General features: G+C 34.9%; 1 protein-coding gene across 1 annotated transcript; it reads right to left on the reverse strand.

Annotated features, from left to right (window-relative positions):
- Positions 1 to 9216: 9216 nt before the first annotated feature.
- LOC147825016 (cysteine-rich secretory protein 3-like) lies at positions 9217 to 19478 on the reverse strand. Its single transcript, XM_087188139.1, has 7 exons — positions 19376 to 19478; positions 16426 to 16542; positions 15405 to 15492; positions 13766 to 13911; positions 13284 to 13381; positions 12494 to 12582; positions 9217 to 9479 (listed from the first exon to the last, which is right to left on the reverse strand). Exons 1-7 carry the CDS (start codon positions 19445 to 19447, stop codon positions 9352 to 9354), a joined length of 738 nt encoding a protein of 245 aa, XP_087044265.1. The 5' UTR covers positions 19448 to 19478; the 3' UTR covers positions 9217 to 9351.
- Positions 19479 to 24263: the final 4785 nt, after the last annotated feature.

The raw sequence follows: 24263 nt of genomic DNA on the forward strand, positions 1-24263 counted from the left end.
ATGAGCCCATCCATCAAATATCCACCCCTGAGCTGTTGACCTTTTCCCACATGTGCAAACGTGGAGTGTAAAGTTGCATTTTCTTTTAGCCTGAACCATTCCAGTCCTTTCTGGAGAGAGATAGGGAAGAATCTTGACAATGTGGTGCTGAGCAGGTAAACATTTCAAATGTGGTAAACATGACAAAGATTCAACATCATCAAAACATTTAGTTCCCTCCCACCACTCTTCCATATGGGCTGCTGAAAACAGCAAGTTTAAGTGGAGTGTGAAATGCTTGCAGTTCATCTGGTAGAGAAATTCAGAAGGTTTTGGAAAAATTAAGGAAAATAATTGCTTCTATCTTGGCATTCACTTGTATGTAGGCAATTTCCAAATGTTTGCTGCTATAGATTTCCTTTGCTGTTTCCTATGAACAAATCTTCACTTCTTTTAATTCATTTTTCTTAAAAGAATTATTTTGTTATGTTCAAATAATTTAGGTTCCCATTCTTCTTTCTGTATCTCTCCTTTTAAGAAGACATTAATAATTCCCAGTGTGTCATCAGAGGGAAGCCAAATCCAGAAATATCAAAGATTTGCAATTTCAGGTCCTTATAGTTTGCTGCTAATTATGAATCTACAGCAGAGAAAATCTTTCTGAACTAGAAATAAATGTATATGATTTAGTTAAGCAGCAATATATACTTCTCGTTGTTAGAACCACTATTGTTTGAAGCACTTGAAAAAGAAAAAAATGTTCTTACATGTTATCATTGCACATTAAGTAACAAACAGATTTATAGAACTTTTACAAGCATGCCATGTGTTAACAGTCCACTTTGTAGAAATAAAGATTTCTAAACTACAAAGTAGAAAAACTTTGTTTAGTGGCAGAACTCATTGAATTGTTCATTTAAAAAGTAAGCCTACTATATCAGCATATTTTGCTGCCAATTCAGAATTAACTTTGAAGGAATTAGAGGAGCAAGGGAGAACCATGTCAACCAAATCAATACCAAAAAGCTAGCAAAAAATAAGAAAAAAGTGACGTGGTCTCTAGTATGTGTGTATGAATGTGTGCTTCTCTATGTGTATAAGTGTCTATACATGTGTCTTAGTTGCTTTCTTATTGCTGGGACAAAATACCTGACACCCACAAGGAAGAGAGGTTCAGTTTGGCTCACAGTGCAGAAGTGTCAGTCCATGTTCAGCAAGCTTAAACATGGAAAGGCCTGGTAGAAGTGCGTGCATGGAGGAAACCTGCTCCCCTTATGGCTACCATGAAGCAAACAGAGAAGTGCGGAGCCAGTAAAGGATATGCAGTCTTCCAGGCCACACCCCAGCAAACCTACCTCTCTGATGAGGCACCAGCTCCTAACAGCAAGTCAACTACAGAGACCCCATGGTCCAATCCTCTTCCAAAGCCCCGCTTATGAGCACACGAGTCTCTCGGTGACTTCTACATATAAACCATAACAACACGTGTGGTGAAGGTGAAGGGAGGGGGAGTGTTGCGTCACAAGGAAGCAGCTAGCCCGATGATATAATGAAAATAATGGCTTTTAATTCATATTCTTACCTTAAAACAATCCTTTCCCTTTATTTATAAAAAAATTATGCAGCAGCAGAACAGAAACTTGTTCTAGTGCTATAGATCAACAAGATGGCATCAGGGGAACATCTAAGTCATTATGGCTTAAATGAAGTAAGGTAGGCTCAGTGTATGAATGAAGTAAACGAGGCTCATGTTCTCATGTGTATGTAGAAGCTAAGAAGGTTGCTTTTAAGGAAGTAGAGAGTAGAATAATGGGGAGTGGAGGAGAGAAAAGCTGGGAGGAGGATGAGATACAGTGATTAGAGCTGGTTATCAAAATATAGTTAGATAGCAAGAAGTTAGAGTGCTCCACAGCATAGTAGGAGAACTAGATGTTACAACTTAATATATATTTTAGAATTACAAGAGAAGAGTCCATAGCTTCTGAACACTAGAAAATGATAAGTAATTAAGGAGATGAAAATAACCATTACCCCTACTTGATCATTATCTATTATATACATGCATTAAATTATCACATCATAAATATGTGCAATTATTTCATGTCAATGACAAAATTTTTTTAAATGACTGGGACTAACTCATAGAACTGTAAACACATAGATCCTTCATATTCAAACTGAAAAAAAGTCAAAGAAATCAGAAAAAAATGGAATATTAAGGGGAGACATCCTTATCTTATATCTGATCTTTGAGGGAAAGCTTTGCATTTCTCACCATTAACCATAATGTGAATTGTAGTTTTAGAATATGATTTTTTATTAACTGAGGACATTCCTCTCTAAGTTTGTGAGGAATGCTATCAATGGACACTGAATTTGTCAAATGATTTTACTGCATTTATTGAAATGATCAAGTGGTTTTTCTACTAGAGTATGTTGTGGGATAGATTATATTACCTAATTTTGAATGCTGAGCATATCTTGGTTATGTGTTGTATTTTGGCACTCAAAAGTTAATCTTCCACTATTTACCCTCTTCCCATACTTTGTAGCCTCTCCTGTTCATTATTCTACTATTTATAATAAAATTAATTTCAAGGTTTTCTACAAAGCTACAGGAATAAAGATAGCATGGAATTGGAAAAAATAGCATACTAGACCAATGGGAGGTGAGCGCAGACTACATAGAACTACATTCAACTGATGCTGATAAGAAGCGGAACATTCTGATAGAACTAAGACAGACTTTCACCTGAGTGACTCTGCAACAATTGGACAATCACAAGCAAGAAAAATAATTTTAGACACAGATACTACTTTATTCACAAAATTTAGTTCAAAATGTATCTCAAATCTCAATGTAAAAGAGGAAGCTTTAAAACTCCTAAAATATAACATGGGAAAAAAGAGATAGATGATCTTGGGTATGATGGTGAGTTCATCCATAAAATACAAAAAATTCCATCACAGAAAGAAATGATTGATTAGCTGCATTTATGAAACTTAAAATTTTGATTCTGTGGAAAACCTGTAAAATAATAAGGGAAGCCAATCAGAGAAAATATTTGTAAAAGATACATATCATAAGGGCTAGGGGTGTGGCTCAGGGGTATTGTGCTTGCCTAGAATGTGTGAGACCCTAAGTTCCATCCCTAGCATGAAAACAAGCAAACACAAGTATTTCATGTATTTTAAATATACAAATAACTCTTAAACTCAACAATAAAGTAATATACAACCTAATAAAATTAGGGAAACAACTTGAAAGGTAGATATGCAGATGACAAGTAAAAGTATGTTAAACATCAAATGATATAATTTGCATCTTAAAAAGAAATAAAATGATTTATCATGCCTATTAAACTAAATTACTGACAACAGTAAATGCTAATAATGATGTGGAAAAACAGGAACACTAATTTGTTTCTGCAAAGACTAATATTGTGAAGCCATTTGGAATGCATTTTGGTAGTTTTTTTTTTTTTACAAAACTATGTATATTCTTACTATATGATTCAGCCTGTGGTAATCACATAGGATTCTCACCCCTCCAGTTTAAAACTTATGCCCACAGAAAAACCTGATAATGAATAAAAAAACCTTTGTTCATAATTTCCAAAACTTGTAAGCAATGAATATGTTTTTCAACAGGTGAATGATTTCATAAGTGCTAGATATATACAATAAGGCAATGCACAGTGCTTCCAGAAACTGAGCTATCAAACTATGAAAAGAAATGGAGGAATGTTAAATAGATATTATTGAGTGAAAGGAGCCCATCTAAAAAGTGACCTACTGTAGGATTCCAATTGTATGACATTCTGAAAAGGACAAAACTATGGAGATAAAAAGACTAGTGGCTGCAAGGTGCTAGGGGAGAGGGAAAGACAAATACACAGAACACAGACAATTATTAAGACAGTGAAACTATTCTCTATTAACTTACATTGGCAGGTTCATGCCATTAAACATGTGTCAAAATCCATAGAATATACAACACTGAGAGTGAACCCTAAATAAATTGTGGGTACGGAGTGATGGTGTGTCAAGGTAGGGTCATTAGTTACAATACAGCACTGTGGGACAGGGCATTGTAATTAAGAGGTGGGGGGGGTGCTTATTTCAGGACTCTCTGTACTTTCTGCTCTACTTGCTGTGTGCATATTGTTGCTTCAAAAAATTCTATTAGATAATCTTTATTTTAAGATGTAAAAAAAACCAAGATGTAAGAACTCTGGTGTATTGAAAAAATACTTTCTGTACCAATATTTAAAAAATGTACCAAAACAACAAATACATGTATATAATTAGACAAGACATCTATTAGAAAAGATATTTGAGAAAGACATATTTCATTAGCATATATAGATATGTGTGTGTGTCTGTTTAGATATATATGTAGGTATGTAAATTTATATATATTCACTTATGTCTTAAAGAAAAGAGTAAAATAAAGCATTTAAAATAAGTGATTTGGGGCTGGGGATTTAGCTCAGTGGTTCCACTGTCTGCCTCGCAAGCGCAAGATCCCAAGTTCAATTCCCATTACCAAAAAGAAACAAACAAATAAATAAATAAAATAAATAAAATAAGTGATTTGCATCTTCATGGGTATCTAAGGTGAAAGAGCAGGAACTTGATAACCTCTGTCATCTGAAAGAGCTTAGAACATCTAGAACACGATCTGGGAAACAGCATTGGAGACAAGAGCAGCAAAGGTGAACCAACATTTGGCTCATTTCCTGCCTGGGGAAAGTTTCCAGCCAGAGAGGCAGCACAGGACCCCAGGTGGACTTCAAGGCCTCTGAAGTGAGGAGATGCCAACTAAAACATTCTTCTTTCATACAGAACTTCATCTGCCCTCCACTCTGTCATTTGCTAAATATTTCTTTTTTATCAGAGGGCTTGACTTTTATAGATTTAATATGAATACACATTGAGTTAGGGATCAGCAACTGCTGCAAAATTTAGATTTTTACAAATACTAAGATTGGAAACTATTTAAAAGTAATTTTTATCAGACATATCCACTTTTTTTAGTTTCACTGTGAAAATACATAGATTTAGGGATCTCAAAGTCTGATACAATGTTCAGCAGAGCTCTGATTTGATAAGATGGGAAATTAGTTAAAAAAATTAGCAGAAGTTAAAGGCCAAGAATATATTTTAATTTTATATTTTAATTTATTTCATCCACAACATTATTAGCTGGTATTGCCTGAAATAAGTTATTATAATTAAGATTATTTTGTTGAAAATACATAGAAAATACATGGCTAGTCATGTTGAAGTTTGTGAGTTAAATAATTAAAATTTCAGTGTTGGGCAAAACAAACCCAATAGGGTGAATCAGTACACCAGACGTTCCTGCCATCTAGTGGTATAGCACCTTAACTTTAAGTATTTTAAAATTTCGGTATTAACAATTTGAAAACTATTTTTAATGCAGAAAATGAAAATTTGTCCTATAAAACTGTTTCAATTGCACAGAATAATATATATATATATATAAATTCATTCACCTATATCATATATGCATGTGAGCATTTTTACCTGACCTTGTAATAAAAGACATTGATTCTTTATTCAGTGCTTTCAATTTTTTTTATTTAATCCTCTAACACCATTTAAAATTTTGTTCTAATAACACTTGATCATTTTTAAATTGTATTTTTTTGGTACCAGGAATCGAATTCAGGACCTTGTACTTGCCAGGCAGGCATGGCACCACTGAGCTAAATCCCCAGGCCCAATTTTTTAAATATGCTTTATGACTTTATTTTCCATTTCATTTTCTTGTCTTCTTAATTTCTTTTAACTTCTTTTACAATGTTATTTTTCCTCACGTGATGTATACTTGTTATCTAATTGTTCTAATTTTTTTCCAGCAAATCACCTACACAAGTATGCTCTATATAGCTCTTCCAGTATATTGTAAAATTTTTATAGGATTTTTTTTTTCTTTTTTTTGGTACCGGGGATTGAACTTGGGTCCTTGCAATAGGATCTTATTTTTGAAGAAGCTTTAACTTCATTCATTGTTTTCATAAAAGTGCACTTGCAAAGAGGCTAGGAAAACTGTGTAGTGGCTCTAAGTGGCCTGGGTTTCTAAAATCTGCTTCAGAAGAGACCCAGGACTTTAGGAACCAAATAATATTTCTCAATTGGTGAATCAAAGGGTCTCAAATGAAAAATGAATGAGAAAGTTCCTCTAGAGAATAGAACCAGTCTACCCCAGCAATTTCTCCCACTGCCGGGACAGGGAGTTCATGAAGTTCTGATTAAATGTGATTTCTTTCACAATTCTAATGAAACGATGGGGTTTGTTACTTCACTGTTTTTTATCGTGGTTTCACTCGCTTTTCCATTGGTGTATATTGGGTGTATATGGAGTAGGGGAATAGGGAGGCTGAGAAACATGAGTGTATTTTTACTTTGCTGGACTGTTTAGCTCTCCTATAGTTTTACATAGTAATGTTAGATATATCACCAGGATGTACCTAAATATGAATAAGATGCAATAACTGGACAAGTTATCTGTTTGCACCTTTTGGAGAAGGGATATTTTCTTGTAAGAAGAGTGCCTGGATACTTGGATGGCCAGAGTGACAGTTTGTGCAGTGGCTGTACATGATCTGGGTTTTCAACATCTGCTTCAGAACTTGCCATGGACTTAGGAAGAAGAACAGAATATCGGCTCTCCCAGAGATGAAAATCTAGCCATGCCAGTGTCACAAACAGCAGGACCAAGATCATCGGTGATGTTATAACATCAGTAAAATTCTCCCTATATGTTACAACAGTAAAATCTTCCCAGGACATTATTTCCCTCCTACTTGCTTTTAGAAATAGATTGTATTGATTTTTAGTTGGAACAAGATATCCAGCTAGAGATACTATTCTCAAACCTTTCTTCTGGAGTAGACAGCATCTCACAACTAATCACCAATACAGTAAGTGAATGTAATTTTTAAAGTCTTGAGGTCATGTATTTAATATAAAACTAATTGCTTTTCATTAGCTCTCTACCTCAGGTTGGCAATCCAGCAGCAAAATCTCATTTGGACAAAGGATGATCACCTTATTTAACAGTAGTAGATTTGTGTTACTGCTTTGTTTTTCTATAGGATCTCATGGAGAAAAGCCTACATTTTTGCCCCCAACTTTTATGTAAGAGAGTAAAAACAAAAAGGTTGTTTCAACTACAGGAGTTTTGCTAGTCGTTTTTTAAATTTGTTTTTACAATTATATCTTAACTCTTACTTATTCCTCAAGATTATTATGGCACTTTAATATCTGGGATTGTGATACCTCATGATTTGCTATTGTTACTCAAAACTGCTTTTGCTACTCTAGGTCTTTTCTGGTTCCATATGATTTTTTGTTTCCTCTAGATCTATGAGGAATGCTGTTGGTATTTTGACTGGGATTGCTTAAAATCGAGATATCAGTTTTGGGAGTATAGCCATTTTGACTGTATTAGTTCTGCCTACGCAGGAACAAGGCTTTTCATTTTCTGATGTCCTTATCCATCTCCTTTTTCAGTGATATGATTTTCATTATAGAGGTCTTTCACTTCTTTTGTTAGGTTAATCCTAGATATTTAATTTTTCTTGGTGCTATTGTGAATGGTATTGTTTTCCTAATTTATTTCTCATGGAGTTTTTAGTGTGCAGAAACACTTGATTTTTGTGTGTTGATTTTGCATCCTGCTACCTTGCTGAGTTTGATGATTAATTCTAGAAGTCTTTGGGTCTTGGAAATAAAAAAACTCCAAAAGACAGAAAAGAAATAAAAAGTAAAGGTCTATAATCTAAAGATGCACCTTGATATCTTAGAAAAACACATGGCAAAACAGTAGGAATGAAGAAATTGAGGAAGAAAGAGCACAGAAATTGAGGAAGTGAAATATTTCAAACAATAACACTATACACAGGTTAGCCAATGCAATTTAAAGTATACCTTTTATTTTGTATTTTATTCTATTTTTCCCCATTTTCACCTATCATTCTAACATATTTTACATAAATATTTTTATAAAATTTCTGTTACATAAATTTTGAATAAATTTACTATTTTAATTTTTAAAACATTATTTAAAATACACAAAGAATACATGCAAATCTGCCAAAATTAAATTCCTATGTTATCAAAATCACATATGAGTAATTTATTTAGGACCTTTGCATCGTTTTCCACAGATTGTTTATTGGCAATTAGTTGAGATACACATTAAAGAGAACCAAATCATGGCATGAGAATTAAGAAATTTAAGGTTGAAAAAAGAAATTTAATGTTAGTGCAACAGGATTACTAAGACAGTAAAAACATAAAATATATTATTTTTAAAAAAACACCATCATTTTAAATTAGTGCTAGAAAAGGATTGATGTTTTGGTCAGATTAGGTTTTTATTTTCCCTAGACTCCAAATTATGGAAACAGTCACATGGAACAAGAAAAATGCTCTAAAAATTGTATTTTTAAAAGGGTATTTACAAAGGGAACAACAAAAATCTTAATGAAAGAGACTGGACTATATATAGATTACTGGTTAAGATGGTATGTGCCATATTTCTCCAAAGTGACTATTATTTTTTCTTCCCATCCTCTAGTTTTGAAAGTGAGTCACTAAATTCAGTGCAGATTCAAAAGCTGAGGTGGGAGGAGTGCTGAGCTTCAATTCTTGAGGGAAAAGTATGTATATATATTATTTTGAATTCTTTCTTAAGGAAGCTTTAAGGGAAGGTGTGATCATACTCTACTGTGGAATTTATGCAGGTGAATAACCAAAAGTCTTCACTGACTTTTACATGATGAAAGTCAGGGTTAATTTGGGAATAACAGTTGCAAGTTAATTGCAAGGTTGAAATCCAGATGAGTGGGAGGAAAGTGTGTGGCAAAGAGGAATTAAAGACAGCACATACGGGCACTTCATTGGAGATGCTTATCTAGGTGGAGCTACAAAAAAAAGTACAGCCCGAGATCCATGTGACAATGTGACAATAAACTGTTTTTATTTTAGTAACATTGTGTTGTGGTAACATCATTCTCAATTTTAGCCCAATGTTTTAGAGGCTTTAATCATTGGAAAATGAAGCTTTTAGAATCATCATCTTTATTAAATTCATTTAATTTAAATCATAAAAGTATCATAACTCAAAGTTGTTATGACAGATTTTTTTTTTTACTTTTTAATTCTTTTCATAAAAGTGATTTCTGTAAAACAAGAAGCAGATCCAGAAAAAAGATTCTTTATTATTTGGAGTCAAATATGTAACCACTATTCTTATAATTTCCCTAGTAGTACAGGTCAAATCTAAGTAGGTGATGTGGCCCTTCTTCACACAGCCCCGCTCATGTGTACTGGCAGTTAATAAATTTTGCCTTCACAATAGCAGGAGGCCTGGCAATTGTTCTTGACCATTGGATGACTACAGGTTACTTTATTTTTCAAATCCTCACAGTTGGAATATCTATTTTCATAATCACAACCATTGGCTGAAATAAAAATAGAACAGTCACTTCATTATCACTGTTCTCCATAGCAGACCGAGGAACAATAAATTCAGTAAGAATGGGGAGGAGACTGAGCACACAGGTTGATATTACACTGCGATGACAATTTCAAGTCTTGAGGAACATGCAAGTTCCCTTAAACTCACTGTGTGATCTAGTGATTCTTTTTAAACTTGAGGTTTTTGAAATATTTCTAACATACATTGTCTTACTTTCATCTCTAAAAAATTTGAATAAAATTAAGGGAATCTCTCTAGACCTGCACTCAGTAAAATTAGTAGGGATAAGCTGTGTGCTCCTCTCAGTTGAAAATTTATATTAAAATGTTATGTCTTCAGCAGCACCAGTTACATTCTAAGTGACAATGTGTCAAGGGGTTACTCTACAGGACAGTGAAAACACTACTCATTTTCATTATTGCAGAGAGCTTTATTGGATACTGTTCTAGAATCTAGACTCTAATCTTTCTAGGGATTCTCATAAATGATTTATGGGAAGACAAAGATGTAGAAATGTAAAAGGTGGAGACAACTATCAATATGATTATTTGATATTTCTACTTCAGTGTGTCTCAGTGGCCACAAAGTGAACAAATCTCAAACTAAATTTATCATACTATCTACAAAGCTTGATGTTTCTTTGAAATCCAACCTTACAATCCTGGTTTGGTCCTGGGAATTGAACTCAGGGACTTGCACTTGCCAGGCTGGCACTGTATCGCTGAGCTACATCTTGGCCTCCTACAACCCTCTTTTGAAGTCACACAGTATCAGAGAAATGGCACTCCTAATTACTGGATAATTCAAGTCAGGAATAAGGAATCAACAGAAGCTTATATTCTCGAACATTTGTTTTCTGAGATGGGGCTCCGGATGTTGCCCAGGCTGGTCTTGCACTCTATACTCAGATGATTCTGTTCCTTCGTCCTCTCAGTAGCTGGGGCCATAAGTGTGCACCACCATGCCCAGCTCTCTGTCCTTTTTTCAGCACGCAGAAATGCAGTGGTACCTCTGTTCATGAACTCTTTCTTTCCTTGATTCTGATCACAAATCGAGTTTGAGGAGAAATGAATCAAATTCACTGGATAGGTTCAATAATGACCTTATGGGGAAATCTGATTCGGTTCTCTTCCAGTTCGATTTGCAACCAGAATCATGGAGAGAATTGAGTTTATGAATTAAGGTACCAATTATAGTAACAAAACTTTTTTCTTTTGTCTTATGTTTGTCTTTCTTTTCATTCTTTTTGGGCTAATGTAGTAAAGATATCCAATTTTTTTAAGTCCATGTCTCCTAGCTGGATTTCATATAATTGTTTCTTCCTACTATTGTTACAAAACACAATTCTGACCTGGCTACTTCTATTTAAAATCATTCAATTGGCTATTCAATACTAATAAGAGAGATGCTAAACTCCTTAGGAAAGGCATTCCTCAAAGTTGTGAATTCTTGTCCTTTTCTTCTTTAATGTATAGCTTTGATATTATTTTTATACTGTATTTATTTGTTCATGTTAGTACTACAAAATAATGAGGTTGGGTGTGGGAATTGGTATATGCATGTAACATATTTTGATCATTTAAAATCCCATTATCCCCTCACCCTTTCCTCTCCCCTACCTCTAACCCCTTTCCATATCTTCAAAAGTATAATCTAGTTTCCTGTCATCTCACACATCCCTAATTAATTAACTAATTAATTAGGGATCTTATATAAGAGAAAACATATGATGTTTAACTTACTAGGTCTGATTTATTTTATTTAACTTGATGGTCTCCAGTTCCTTGTACTTTCTTGCAAATGACATGATTTCATTCTTCATGGCTGAATAATAATCTATCATGTATTATATCTAATTTTCTTTATTCATCCAGCCATTTATGGGCATCTCATCTATTGCCACAATGGAGCTATTGTGAACTGCTCTGACATAAACATGAGTATGTATGTATCACAACAGTATGTTGTCTTTTATTCTTTTGGAAACATACCCAGAAGAGGTATAATTGAATCAAATGGTATTATATTTTTAGTTTTTTGATGAGTGTCTATACTGATTTTTATAGTGGTTGTACTAGTTTGCATCTCCAACAACAGTATAGGATGGTTTCTGTTTCCTCATATCCTCACCATATTTCATAGTTTTTTATATTCTTGATGATATCATTAATATTCTGAATTATATTTGTTCAATTCAGTCAAAAAAGCATGCTGCAGTTCAGTCAGGGGAATGCTTTTGAAGAGTCAAAATTGCCATGAATAAGTCAAGTAATTTGTTCATAATGATTTTAATAACATATTCCAATTACGCACAAATACTCTTGCAGTTCTATTCACAACACTGGAAATGAGATAATATATGTTATTTATTTTGCTCACTCTCTTTGCTAAAATATTTCTGAGGCTTTTGTGAACTTAGGTATGAATTTGATATTTGGCTTTTAAAATTTTACATAAACTTACTAGCAATCAGAAATGCTTGTGGTTATTAAAGCTGATGATTGTAGGTACACGATGGTGGAGGGGAGTAATTTATTGTGAGAAACTCATTGGTCTATGAAGAATTGAAACATGTGATGTGTCTCTCTGGACTGAGCCATATTTTATAATTTCTAACTCTTACAGTTTTGTTTTCTGTTTTAGAAATGCCAGCTTTGGTATAATAACAATGTTCTTGATTATAGGAAACTTAGCATTTAATTACTATGAATTATTTCCCGAGAATCATTTTTATAGATTTTATTTGTAAAGGGCTCAGTGTCAAAACAGTATAAATGGATTGTGGGTGTTTGTATTACATTTAGTAACAATTTTTCATTACAAATAGTGCATATGTAAGGAAGAGTGTAAAAATTGTACTTAAAAAGGCTATGAAAAGTAGTATTAGTTTTTTCCATGAAGATGTCCTCAAATTTGCTTACATTCAGAAGACTTCCTAACTCTTAAAAAGTGTATCATGTTATTTTATGAACTAGCAGGTTAATCCATCAAACTTACTGCATAGTCTGTCCTCACAGTGATCAGGGCAACTGGCACAATGGGGTCCTTGCTTGTAAGGGGCATATCGTCTTGCCACATAATTACCACTGAAATTTGAAAGGCAAAATACCAAAAATTATTTTAAAATTTTCTGCTCCATATATACTCATCAGCAAATGTGTGTATATGTATATATATTTAAACATTTCAAATAATTATAAGCCTAACATACTCCAAATAATGCTGTTTAAACTTGTATAGTACATCCTTATCATTAGTATATGTTGGTCATTATCATCTGAATATAGAAAGGAATCAAATTCTTGATTGCAACAATGGGACAAGAGGCCAAGGCAATGTGGCTATAGTCTCTCACACAGACTGAGAAAAAATAAAACTGTGAAATAGGTGTAAAAGCATTCTAGAAGTTTTTATCTTTGCTTTCTTCTTTTTTTTTTCCCCCACTCTGACTCTCACCTCAGAAGCCAGGCCCCAGAAGTACTCATCTTTTCACCAGGAACTTAAATCATCCTCTTAGAGTCTTTTCAATTCCTTCTTCAGAACACTAATAAGACCTAGCTGAAAATTCATTTCAAAGTTCTCACTTTTAAAATTGGATCTCCACATCATCTAGTTTATCTAGACTTAAAGTGAATCATGTAAGAAGCTTGATTTGTTGAGACCCTCTGCATTCAGTGGTAAAAAAAATTTCATGTATGAGAAGGAAATTAAAATCAACAGGTAGATTGTTAAAATAGCTTCATTACATTTGGTATCGTTGACAGTAATCTCTGAAGTGTATACTCACGCAGGACAGTAATGGCAAACCATGTAGTATTTGAAAACTGGGTTCCTAGGACAGTGAGCAATTCCACATCCCACACGGGAAGAGGAGTACCAAACCACCTACAAGCCAACAAGGGAATATATGAGAGTGTAATGGAGGAAAAAGAAAAATACAAAAACAATGTTGCAAGGTACTTTGTTTCCATGGCTTTTTATATGTGGTTAAATTATTGAATGGAATGAACAAAATTAAAAATATTACATTTCTCTGTGCATTCACTCCTTTATACTTTTAAATTATCAGAAAAATACAGACTATTTTTTCCTTACAAAAGACCTGCAGCCTATCGAAAAATAATAGCTCAAATACTCAACAAATACCAAGACTACTATATGTCCTCACAAGCTCCTCCCTCACATTCCACTTTGGAATCAGACAACATTTGGACACACTTTCCTTTTAGTTTATTTAAGACCAAGGGTATTTTATTCATTTTTTCTTACCTGAGTATAGTGTCCAATTACTGCATCGGGTGTCTTTGGCCCTACATTGAAGATAAAATTTCTTCTCTCATCATACCACCCTTGGATTGCAGATGACCATGAAAAGGGAGCACTTGACATAAAGAGGTTCTCACCACAGCCTACATCTAAGAGGGAACAGATCATTCATGAGGAAAGCAATAAGGAACACAATGGAACATACACACATGCACAAACAAGGCAGAGTCCCTGGTCTTTAAACACAGTACCCAGAGCTGCTGCTGTTGGGTAATCCATAAGGAAATTGCCTTAGATCCTTATCAGCTGTAAAATGAACACCAGCCAGGCTTGATCAGTGTATGTAGTATGGCCTCAGAATGCAGAGCTGTGAGTAGATAAAGAAATCTTTCTCTAAAGTCTGATCTCCTAGGACTCATTCATGTACACATTAAATTCTCCGTGTATATCTTAAATGCATCATATGTGCTCAGCTTTTTGTAGGAAACTTACTAACTCCCTCTAATTTCTCTCCTGTTCTAACCCATACTCACTAGAAATTTTCATATATAAAAATTTGAATATTAAAGATTATTGTTTTGTATAATCTATAAAAAAATCTTACAATCATTCTTTAAAATAAGCATGAAACAAACAATACCAGGAGAGTATTTTTAAAGCTTATGGTTGTCTCCTTAATCAACCAATCAGAACAGCACAGGCCAAAAATCCTGCTCCAAAAATTAGGAAAAAGTATCTTGCATCCCTACAATGTACTAATATTTTTCAAGCTCTGCTAATGATATTTATATTTGGATGTCAATTGTAATGTCTATATGTTGCTTAAAGAGAGAATAAACTATTCTTGGACAGTTTCTTTTAAAAGGAAAGAAAGAAGCTAAGATTTTCATAGTAGACTGGGATTTTAAAGACCAATTTTTATGTCTTCTTCTGAATATAGAACACTCATCTTCATAAATTGTAACAATTATTTTATTATAAATATCAATAACAATGAAGACCTGTCTTCAAAACAGGTCAGTTAATTTCAAACTAGGTTTGAATTATGGGATTTTGAAAATTCAATACATGTTTTATTTCATAGTTCATTTATAGGATATTTTGTTACTGTTTTCATATTCTTTGAGGTTACTGTTGTTTAGTATAATGTGCATTGTAGATAACCAGAACACACACAATTTTCTGTCATCAAAAATTTAAAAAGAAATAAAAGTAGGTTAATGTTAATACTAACTATATTTGAGAAAAATCAGGAATAATATTGTTTATAATTTCAAAATTAATTTTCAAAATTTAAACAGGCTACATAATAATATGAAATGGTTATTGGATTAGAAGTCAGAAACTCTAGTGTTATTTTAAATTTTTTATATGTGACCTAAATTACCAATCATTTTCCTGCAGATAGATGGTTTTCTAATCTTTAAAGTAGAGAAAGAGATGATTAATCTGCTTTACTCATGAGCTGGTTGACACATACAAAGGCGATACTCTGTGAGACAGATTTTCAAAACAGAAAACAATAAACACAAGGTAGTGATTCTCAGTTACTGTATCTACATTCAGAGATACCTAATTTGAAAAAGGCAGGCTTAGAAGCAGTATTTATTTATAAAATTTTAATATTTGTTGATTTACGCACTGAGTTTTCGGTCTTCTTTCCTACTGTGACGGTACTGGCACTGGTCTGCCCAGGCTTGGGCCTTCTTTGCAGCTGCCCTACTCCATTCCTAGGAGAGGGAAAGAAAAAAGAGATGTTCACTCAATGGTTGAAAAGTCAAAGACACATAATATATAGTCAGATTGGTAGGCTTGTTGATATCTCTATAAAATTTCTGCAATGGAAAGTTAAAAATTCCATCGTTTCTCTTATATGAGAAATACAAAATATAACTAGTTTTAATAGCAAAATAAAGATAGATGATAAGAAGCAGGGAAGTAAGCTTTGTTGCAATGGGAAGGGATCTAGGGAGAGGGGAAAACTGGATAGAGAAGAGGGGAAGGGGTGCAAAGGACTAAGATTCAGTACCAATTCCCCACCAACAATATATTTATTATGTATCACACACATGATAATAAACAATAAATAAAATAAAGTTTCTGTAAAGGCATTTTTAAATTTTTAAAATCCAAAGTACAGATATATATTTTAGTGTGCCCTTTTCTGCTACCTAAGTAACTGAAAAATCTAAGATAGCTACGGTCTGATTATCATAATGGCACAGCAGGCACAACTAATGACTTGTAGTAATTGTCTTACTCTAAATATTATTATTATTACCAGTTCATTCCTCCATCCAGTAAATTTGGAATACATGTGGTAATTGGTACTGTTAAGTACACTTAACAGCACTGACCTACAGGAAGAGTCCTCCTGGCCCTAGATCAGGAGAGACAAGAGAATGAGCAGAAAAACCCAATGACCTTTCACTGGATGCCTTAGGATATCCTAGTTCTATTGTCATAACTTAAAACAGTCCCATAAACTTGACAGGTTATTTAAGTGTTGTCAAGAAATTTGGCCCTGACCATAAAACAAGTGAAATGCCAAAATCAAGGCAGGACTTCTTAGGTAAAAATTTAGAGATGTCACTTGCCAGCTGCCTGCTCTTACCACAGCTCAAGGTGGCTCAAGTCACTTTCCCTACATTCCAACCTCTTACCATCTTTAGCATATCGCTGGCACTTGGAGAGACTGCTCTCCTGAGTTCATTGTGTTTATTTACAATCTCCTTTTGGACTTCTGGTAGGGTGGTTGACAAAGCAGCAAAATCTTGATTCTAAAGAGAAATGAAATCAGGTTTATTTTTCATATATTTGAAAATTACAAGTGAATAAGTCTTTGATCTTTCAAAACAACAAAGAGCATTTTGAAAAAGTGTTTAGTTCAAGCCAATATTAGCTGTTGAGTATTACCGATGATTCTAAGGCAAACCTATGACTTTTAAATAGAAAAGTAGTAGACTAAAGCTTTGAGAATAGAGAAGTAGCTGATGTCAGGACAAATTAAACTCTCCTCTTAGCCCACCAATGCCATTTTTGTTTTTAGAGAAGTATTACTGTGATTTTTCTAGAGGTATTATATGAGTGATAACATCTTACAATGACAAAGGTACATAGAAGGAACCAGTGAGAAGGTCACACTCAATTAGGTTGCAACAAGCGAGTGCTAAGGTGCAGGCTGATAGGTGGATCTTTTGGAAGGTGACAGGCTCATGGGCATGTGCTACTGGATCATGAGTGTGTGATATTGGATTAGTTCCCTGATGTGTTTATCACTGGGTGGGATGTGGGGGATGAAGCCCAATGGAAAGAGGTGGGTCACATGGGCACAGGTTGGAAGTGTATATCTATCCTTCCATCTTCCTTGATGCCCGCTGTTTTCTGCTGCTGTCATGAACTGTTTCTCCTCTGCCATACCCTTCTGCCACCTTACCTTGAAGCCAGCCAACTATGGACTGAACCTTCTATAACTGTGAGCTAAAATAAACCTTTCTTCTTTTAACTTGTGGGCTTTGGGTATTTTGCCCTGGGAAGAGAAAGTAAATGAGACCGAAATCAAGGGTTGGGTGGAAGGGAGAGGGAGGGAAGGAAAAAGAGATGAAAAAACAGAATTAAGGTTCATTATGTACCTGTACCAACTTCCCACAAAGCCTGTAAACATTATATACTACATACATGTACTAATAAACTAAAATAATAATAAAATATCAATAAAGAATAAGAGTAATTTGCTGGTCTAAGTTTACACAAAACCATAGTGTTTTGTAGAGAAGAACAAGATTTTAAATTCTAAATGTAAACTGGCAAGACCCTTATAGAATTTGCTGAAAACATGGGATAAGTCATCTGCCTCTCCCACCATACTGAGATCCCTCCAGATTTCTAATACTCTACTCATAGATCCGACCACATTGTATTGCCATCAGCTACTGTATGTCAATTTTTTTCTTCTGTTTTTAACATCCTAAGAACGAGGACAATTAGTAAATGTCTGGTACCATTAGATGCAGCACAGCAGTGACTCCTAAGATAGAAAGGAGATGCATGTTAATCATCAGTAGAGCCAGATCTCTGAAGCTCACAAAAGCACAAAGTAATATATCTAGATATTTCCTATTGAGCTCACAAACCAACTTCAAGTAGTTTTATTTCAAAACACTGACAAGTTGGTTTCTGAGAGAGAAGTAGTTCTTTTCTGCTTCTTACATCTTGGTTTGTAGATAAAAATTCTGAAGAGTTATATTTGTTTTTTTAAAATGAGTATCAATAAACCTTTTATTACATGACAAGAAATATTAAAAGTATTGAAAATAAAATATGATGTATATGTTGAGGAGTTTATATTGGATAGGTACAGGACACATCCTGTATAGAAAAACTGATTGAAGGGATGCTATGTAATATAGAACGAGTGATCAATTGGAGATGTTCAAGGTCAATAAAGCCTTTACAAAATATGATTAGGGATCTCTCTGGTACTGAATTTTAATAAATTTATAAATAAAACCAGGAGACAGACCAGAAAGGAAATTGATGAAAAGTGAAGGCCATACCCGGATTCTGCAGAAAAGTAGTTGAAAACAAATTACCTGAATGAAATATTAAGTGAGGAATAAACTGCCTCCAGGTTGACAATGTGATTGAGGCAAGACAATGGGTATTTTTTGTATGAAAAATGAAATTTTAACCAAGCGTTAGAGTTCTCTAGTGCAAGGAACCCTAGCTAGTGTATGTACAAAGCTGAAGCAGGGTGTGATAACCGGGAGAAATACCCTAAGTTTCTGGCATCCAAGAAGTTCTCTGCAAGATGATAAACCCTTTCCTTGGGCAACTACACACCCTATCTTTGAAGAGGATGAATGACCTTGTTTTCAGAATTATTTGAGGAAAATGCTTCTTAGAAATAACTGGAGTATGGGCAAAGTATCTACTTAATAATTTTAGTAAATTTTCACTTAAAAACAAGTATAATTTTTCTCACATATTGTCTGTAAAAATTAGATATAACAATGAATATGAAAAAGTCATACTAATTTGAGATTACATATAAATATATTGCTAATTTTCTGTGGGGGTTGTGTTTAAATGGAATAAATAAAAGCAATTAAAGCAGCTCTTGGGGCAGGAGGAGTTATATTAGCTTTAAACCCATAGACTTATGTTGTCCCATCAAAACACAGTTCAAATACCACATATGATTTCAATTTTATGTTGGGTACTTTAGAAAGGATAAATAGGTGAATTTAATAATATATATTACTTAACAAATATAACCAAAATACTGTTTCATTGTCATCAACATTAAACTTATTATGAGATACTTTACCTCCTTTTTGAGGGACACTACCTTTGAAATTTTGTATACTTTAAATGTATGCCCACCTTGATTTAGATAACCATGTTCCCAGTGGTCAATACTCCCACACGGCTAGGGGATACCATGTTGGTCAACACAGCTATGCACTTGTGTCAGTTTTCCAGAGCTACCAACGAGTATTTTGTGATGCACCTGACACTCCAGCCCTTTTCACTTTTGAAGACTGATCTAGTGACTTTCTCTCTCTCATGGTTTCCTGAGTTGTTTGAAAAGATTTTCAACCTTAAATTTACCTTATCCCCTTTTACAGGGCAAGATGGAAGCAGCATAGCAACCAGGAACAGGATGACTGGGAATAATGTCATTTCTGGGAAAACAAAACAGGGAACAAAGATCTCCATTAAAATATTTAGTACATAGAAGTGGAGGCATGAGGGGCTCCATTATCCAAATTCATTAGTAATGTAACAAGAGAAGAATGGCCAAAGGAATGATAGTGGCCTGGGCTGCAGAAGGACCCTCTATAGGGACAGTAAAGAACAAATCGAGGTACTTAAGAGAAGCTCTGAAGCATACCTATTGATGGTAGTTGTCCTTTTCCTCCCAGTGACACACTTGGATTGTGCACTTTGGGTACAAATACTTCCCTTTCTCCTTGACCATTCAGTAGTAGTGGTTCTGTTATAGTTTACACCTAGAGGTCTCCCAAGAGCCTCCTGCACTCATAGGAGGGGGATTGGAAAGGTGATTGGATTATGGGAGCATTATAGCTGACTTGCTGTTAGAAAGTAGGTCTGAACAGACAGGTCACTAAGGAAGTATCATTGATGGATTATCTCCCTCCCTGGATCCTTTCTTTGTACCCTGTTCCCTGTCCACTATATCCCTGTGCCATTTTGTCTTGCCTTGGGTCCAGAGGACTATGGAATGATAGGTTAGCCAAAATAAACTTATTCTCTTTGAAAACGTGGGCGTCAAGCATTTTGTCTCAGCAAAAAGAAAGTGACTAAGACAAGCTCTCCACCATTGCATTGCAGGTACTATAGTGATTATCCCTTGCTGGCTACTCAAGCCCTGTTTACATCCTTTTAAATTAGCATTTCTCCAGAGCAGAAGGTAGCAATGACATTTATCTTATGCCAGGGCTCTGGTTCATTCTTTGACCTTCTGAGAATTGTAGGTCCTTCTAAAAAGGACCTGCTGTTTTTCATACTTTTAAACCAGTCTGCTCAACTTTACCTATGCAGCTAATGTGACTCATTCTCTGCCAAGACTTTATCTTTAATACCATGCCTTGAACTCCAAAAAATCCCAAACAACCCCCAAACAAGAAAAACAAACAAGAAAACTACAACATTCTCCTTGTAGATTTTCAAAGAGAAGGTAATAATCTGATCATTCCATTTTAATGGGTTACTAACAAAATATTTATGAATATCTTTGATATTGTTCACAAAATTTGCTTTACTAATTCAAATTATTGTACTCCTAAGAAAATAATAAGTTATACTATAAAAGTCTGAGACCTTCACACTGAGCTACATCTCAAGCACCTTTTTTATTTTGAGATAATGTCTTGCAAAGTCTCTAAGGTGCTTAGGCTGGGCTTGAAATCACTATCTTCCTGTCTGAACTGTCAAAAATGCTGATAAATTTTCATTATATCATTATATGTAAGGGTAAATACATTATAAACTAATAACATGTTCAAAAATGGGGAGATAAAAATGCCTAAATAAATCAGAATACTTCCCTTTAGAGAAGCATATAAAAGCCACTATACATTTATGGTAGTTCTGTAATTGAGAGAGTTAACTTAAAAAAATAAAGAACAAATTGTGCAAAGTAGATCTTTAGCCTATTGTTAAACACTGGATGGGTGTGTCCCTAACGCCCTTAAATTCATATGGTGACTCATTTACCCCATTTTCTATGTATTTGGAGATGAACCCTCTAAGAAAGTACTTGTTCAATGAAATCATAAGAGAGGGACCCTGATCCAATAGAATTTGTGCCCTTATAAATGATACCAGAATGTGCTCCCCCACTCACACACACACAGGGCAGAGACCATGTGAGGACACAGTGTGGAGGTGGTGATCTGCAGCCAGGAAGAAAGCCCTCATTGGGAGATAAGGAGGGCGTCTTGATCTTAAATATCTAGCTTTTGAAACTGTGAGAAAATAAATTTTTCTTGTTTGAGCCATGCAGTCAATCATATGTTGTTATATTGACTGACTAAACTAATACACATTCTCCTTTTTAGTACTTGAAGCCCAGGTTGTTTCTGAGTGAGTTCCAAGGTCTGGGAGCCTTGGCAGGTTGAATCCTGGAGCAGCAGGTCTGTGTTCAGGCAGGTGGGTCAGAGCCAGGCACCGTGAGAGCTGGTGCTGCTGGGACTGTCCAGTGCCCAGGCTCAGGGCAGCTGTGCTTTTCCCCTTTGCTATGTGACAACAGCTCTATGAGAAAGAGAGGCCGTCCTATGTTTAAGAAAGTGTCAGAGGATGTTTCCCTGCAAAGAGACAGTGATTACTCTGATTTTTTTTTTTTTTTTTTTGTACCGGGGATCGAACTCGAGACCTTTTGCTTGAGAGGCAGGCGCCAGAACCACTGAGCTAAATCCCTGGCCCGACAGTGATTACTTTGGAGTGTAGGGTGGCTGGGAATGAAGACATTTTGATTCTTCTGGAGAAGAGTCCTAGAAACAGGACCTCATCCCCTCCTCTCAGGAAACTAATGATCAGACAAAAAGTCAGGCAAAGCATGAAAGAGACTAAGAAGAAATCCAAGGAAAATAGTTTATCTTCATGTAGAAAGGCATTCTTTTCAGTAATTTCAATAATAATTCAACATTGTAATCACATTGAATCACATAGGAGAAAATTGTATTAAAAGAGATTAACTCATGGAACTGATCTTGACTTTAAAAAACCAGTTATTTCAGTTATTTTTTTTTTTTACAACAGTGAAATTTAAAGTTTAGGGATTATATGACCTCCTGATGGCTTCATTGTTACTTAGCGAATTGGTGAGAATGGACCCAGGCTTCTTTTGGCCTCAGTATTCACTTCTTGCTAATTGTATCATACTAATGCTTTTGATCATGTTAATCTTTTGAGTGAATAACGGCTACATCCTTCAAGAACATATCTAAATCCTTCTCCACAAGGAAATGAATAGGCTAATTCCAAGAACACTTGTCCCTGGATAAATGAATTTAAAGTCTACACAGTAAACTTGTCTTGTATTGAATTTTTCAAATTGAACTGTAGTACCTTATTTCTATCAATTTATTCACATGTATTTGGCCTTTTTCCATAACTATGGTGTAAGTTGTGGAAGTGTGTTGTGGGTAAGGATTATTCATTCTGTATGAGCCCACTGGTCAACCTGAGGAGATTTTTGTACATCTCCAAAGGGTTCACTCTTAGTGTAGTTCTCTTGGGTAGGAAAATCCCCTGGCAATGGCTTCCTTGAGACCTTCTGGTCAACTCCATAACAAAAGAGAAAAACAGCTTCTTTTGTTTTCAAGTCAGAGATAATTAAGTATTTTTCTTGCCTTTCACTGTTTTCACCATACAAAACTTGACCTTGTTATGCAGACTCTATTCAGGACAACCTCTTAGTCATTGCTGAGCACAATCAAGTGATCAAGACACAATTTCTGTACCCAGAGCCCTGGTAATGAGTAGGGGAGCCCATCACTCAAATACCCATATCTGAGTTGTCAAATTTTTCCCTCTTGCATAAAAGTGCATGGTAAAGTTTTATTTTCCTTTACTCTGACGTATTTTAGTTCTTTCTGGAGAAAGGCAGTGACAAATCTAAACTACTTGGGGTTGAGGAGGTAGACATTTCAAATGCGGTGAATACATCATCAGAACATTTGGTTTCATCCTGTCCTCTTCCCTAAGGGCTACTGTAAACAGAAAGTTTAAATGAAGTTCCATCTGTCAGAAATTTTAGAAAGGCTTTGGAAAGAATTAGGAAAAGCAACTGTCTCTAATCCTGTCATTCATTTGTACAGAGGCAATTTCTAAATATGCAACATTACACATTTTCTCTGTTGTTTTCTAGGAACAAAGCTTGGTTGATTTTAAATTATTTTATCTTAAAAGAATTATTTTGCTATATGCAAATAATTTTATTTTCCATTTTTCCTTCTCTGCTTTTCCTTTTTTAAAGACATTAGTAATTTTCATGTGTGATCAGAGAAAAGCCAAATCCAGAAATACAGATTTGCAATTTCACTTCCTTATGGTTTGCTACTAATTATGAATCTACAGTACAGAAAACCTGTCTTCCTGAAGTACAAATAAATATACATGATTTAATTAAACTCCAAGATATACTACTTATTGATGTTAGGACCACTATGTTGAGCACTTTTCTGAAAAGGAAAAAAAATCTTCTAACATGTTGTTATTGTGCATTAAATATTTACAGAAATTTTACATGTGCCTTAAAAGTTCATTTTGTCGAAAAAAATGATTTCTAAATTATGACATATGAAAACTTTGTTTAGTTGCTAAAAGAATTCATCAAATTGTTCATTTAAAAAGTAAACTTTTTACTTATCACTATATCGATACGTTTTTCTGCCAACTCAGAATTAACTTCAAAGGAATTATACAAACAAGAGGGAAACATGGATTCTAAATCCAAAAACCTAGCAAGAAAATGCCATGACTTTTGGTATGTGGATATGAATATGTGTTTCTCTGTGTGTACCTGTAAGTGTCTATACATGTGTCTTAGTTACTTTCTCATTGCTGGGACAAAATACCTGACATTCACAAGGAGGAGAGGTTCAGTTTGGCTCACAGTGTGAAGTGTCAGTCCATGTTCGGCAGGCTTAAACATGGAAAGGTCTGGCAGAAGTGTGTGCATGGAGGAAAGCTGCTCCCCTTATGACTTCCAAGAAGCAAACAGAGGAGTGAGGAACCAGTAAAGGAGGAGATGCACTTTTCCAGGCCACACCCCCACGGACCTACTCTCTGACCAGGCACCAGCTCCTAACAGCAAGTCAGCTACAGAGACCTAATGGTTCAGTCTTCTTCCAAGAGCCTCATGGGCACATGAGGCTCTCAGTGAATTCTAGATACAAACCATAACAACACGTGTGGTGAAGGTGAAGGGAAGGGGACTGTTGCATCACAGGGCAGGAACTGGTGTGAGGAT

This window comes from Heterocephalus glaber, unplaced genomic scaffold (assembly GCF_053883595.1).
Source record: "Heterocephalus glaber isolate CG9 unplaced genomic scaffold, H.glaber_assembly_v1.0 deba00001523, whole genome shotgun sequence".
In the NCBI taxonomy this organism is placed as follows: Eukaryota; Metazoa; Chordata; class Mammalia; order Rodentia; family Bathyergidae; genus Heterocephalus; species Heterocephalus glaber.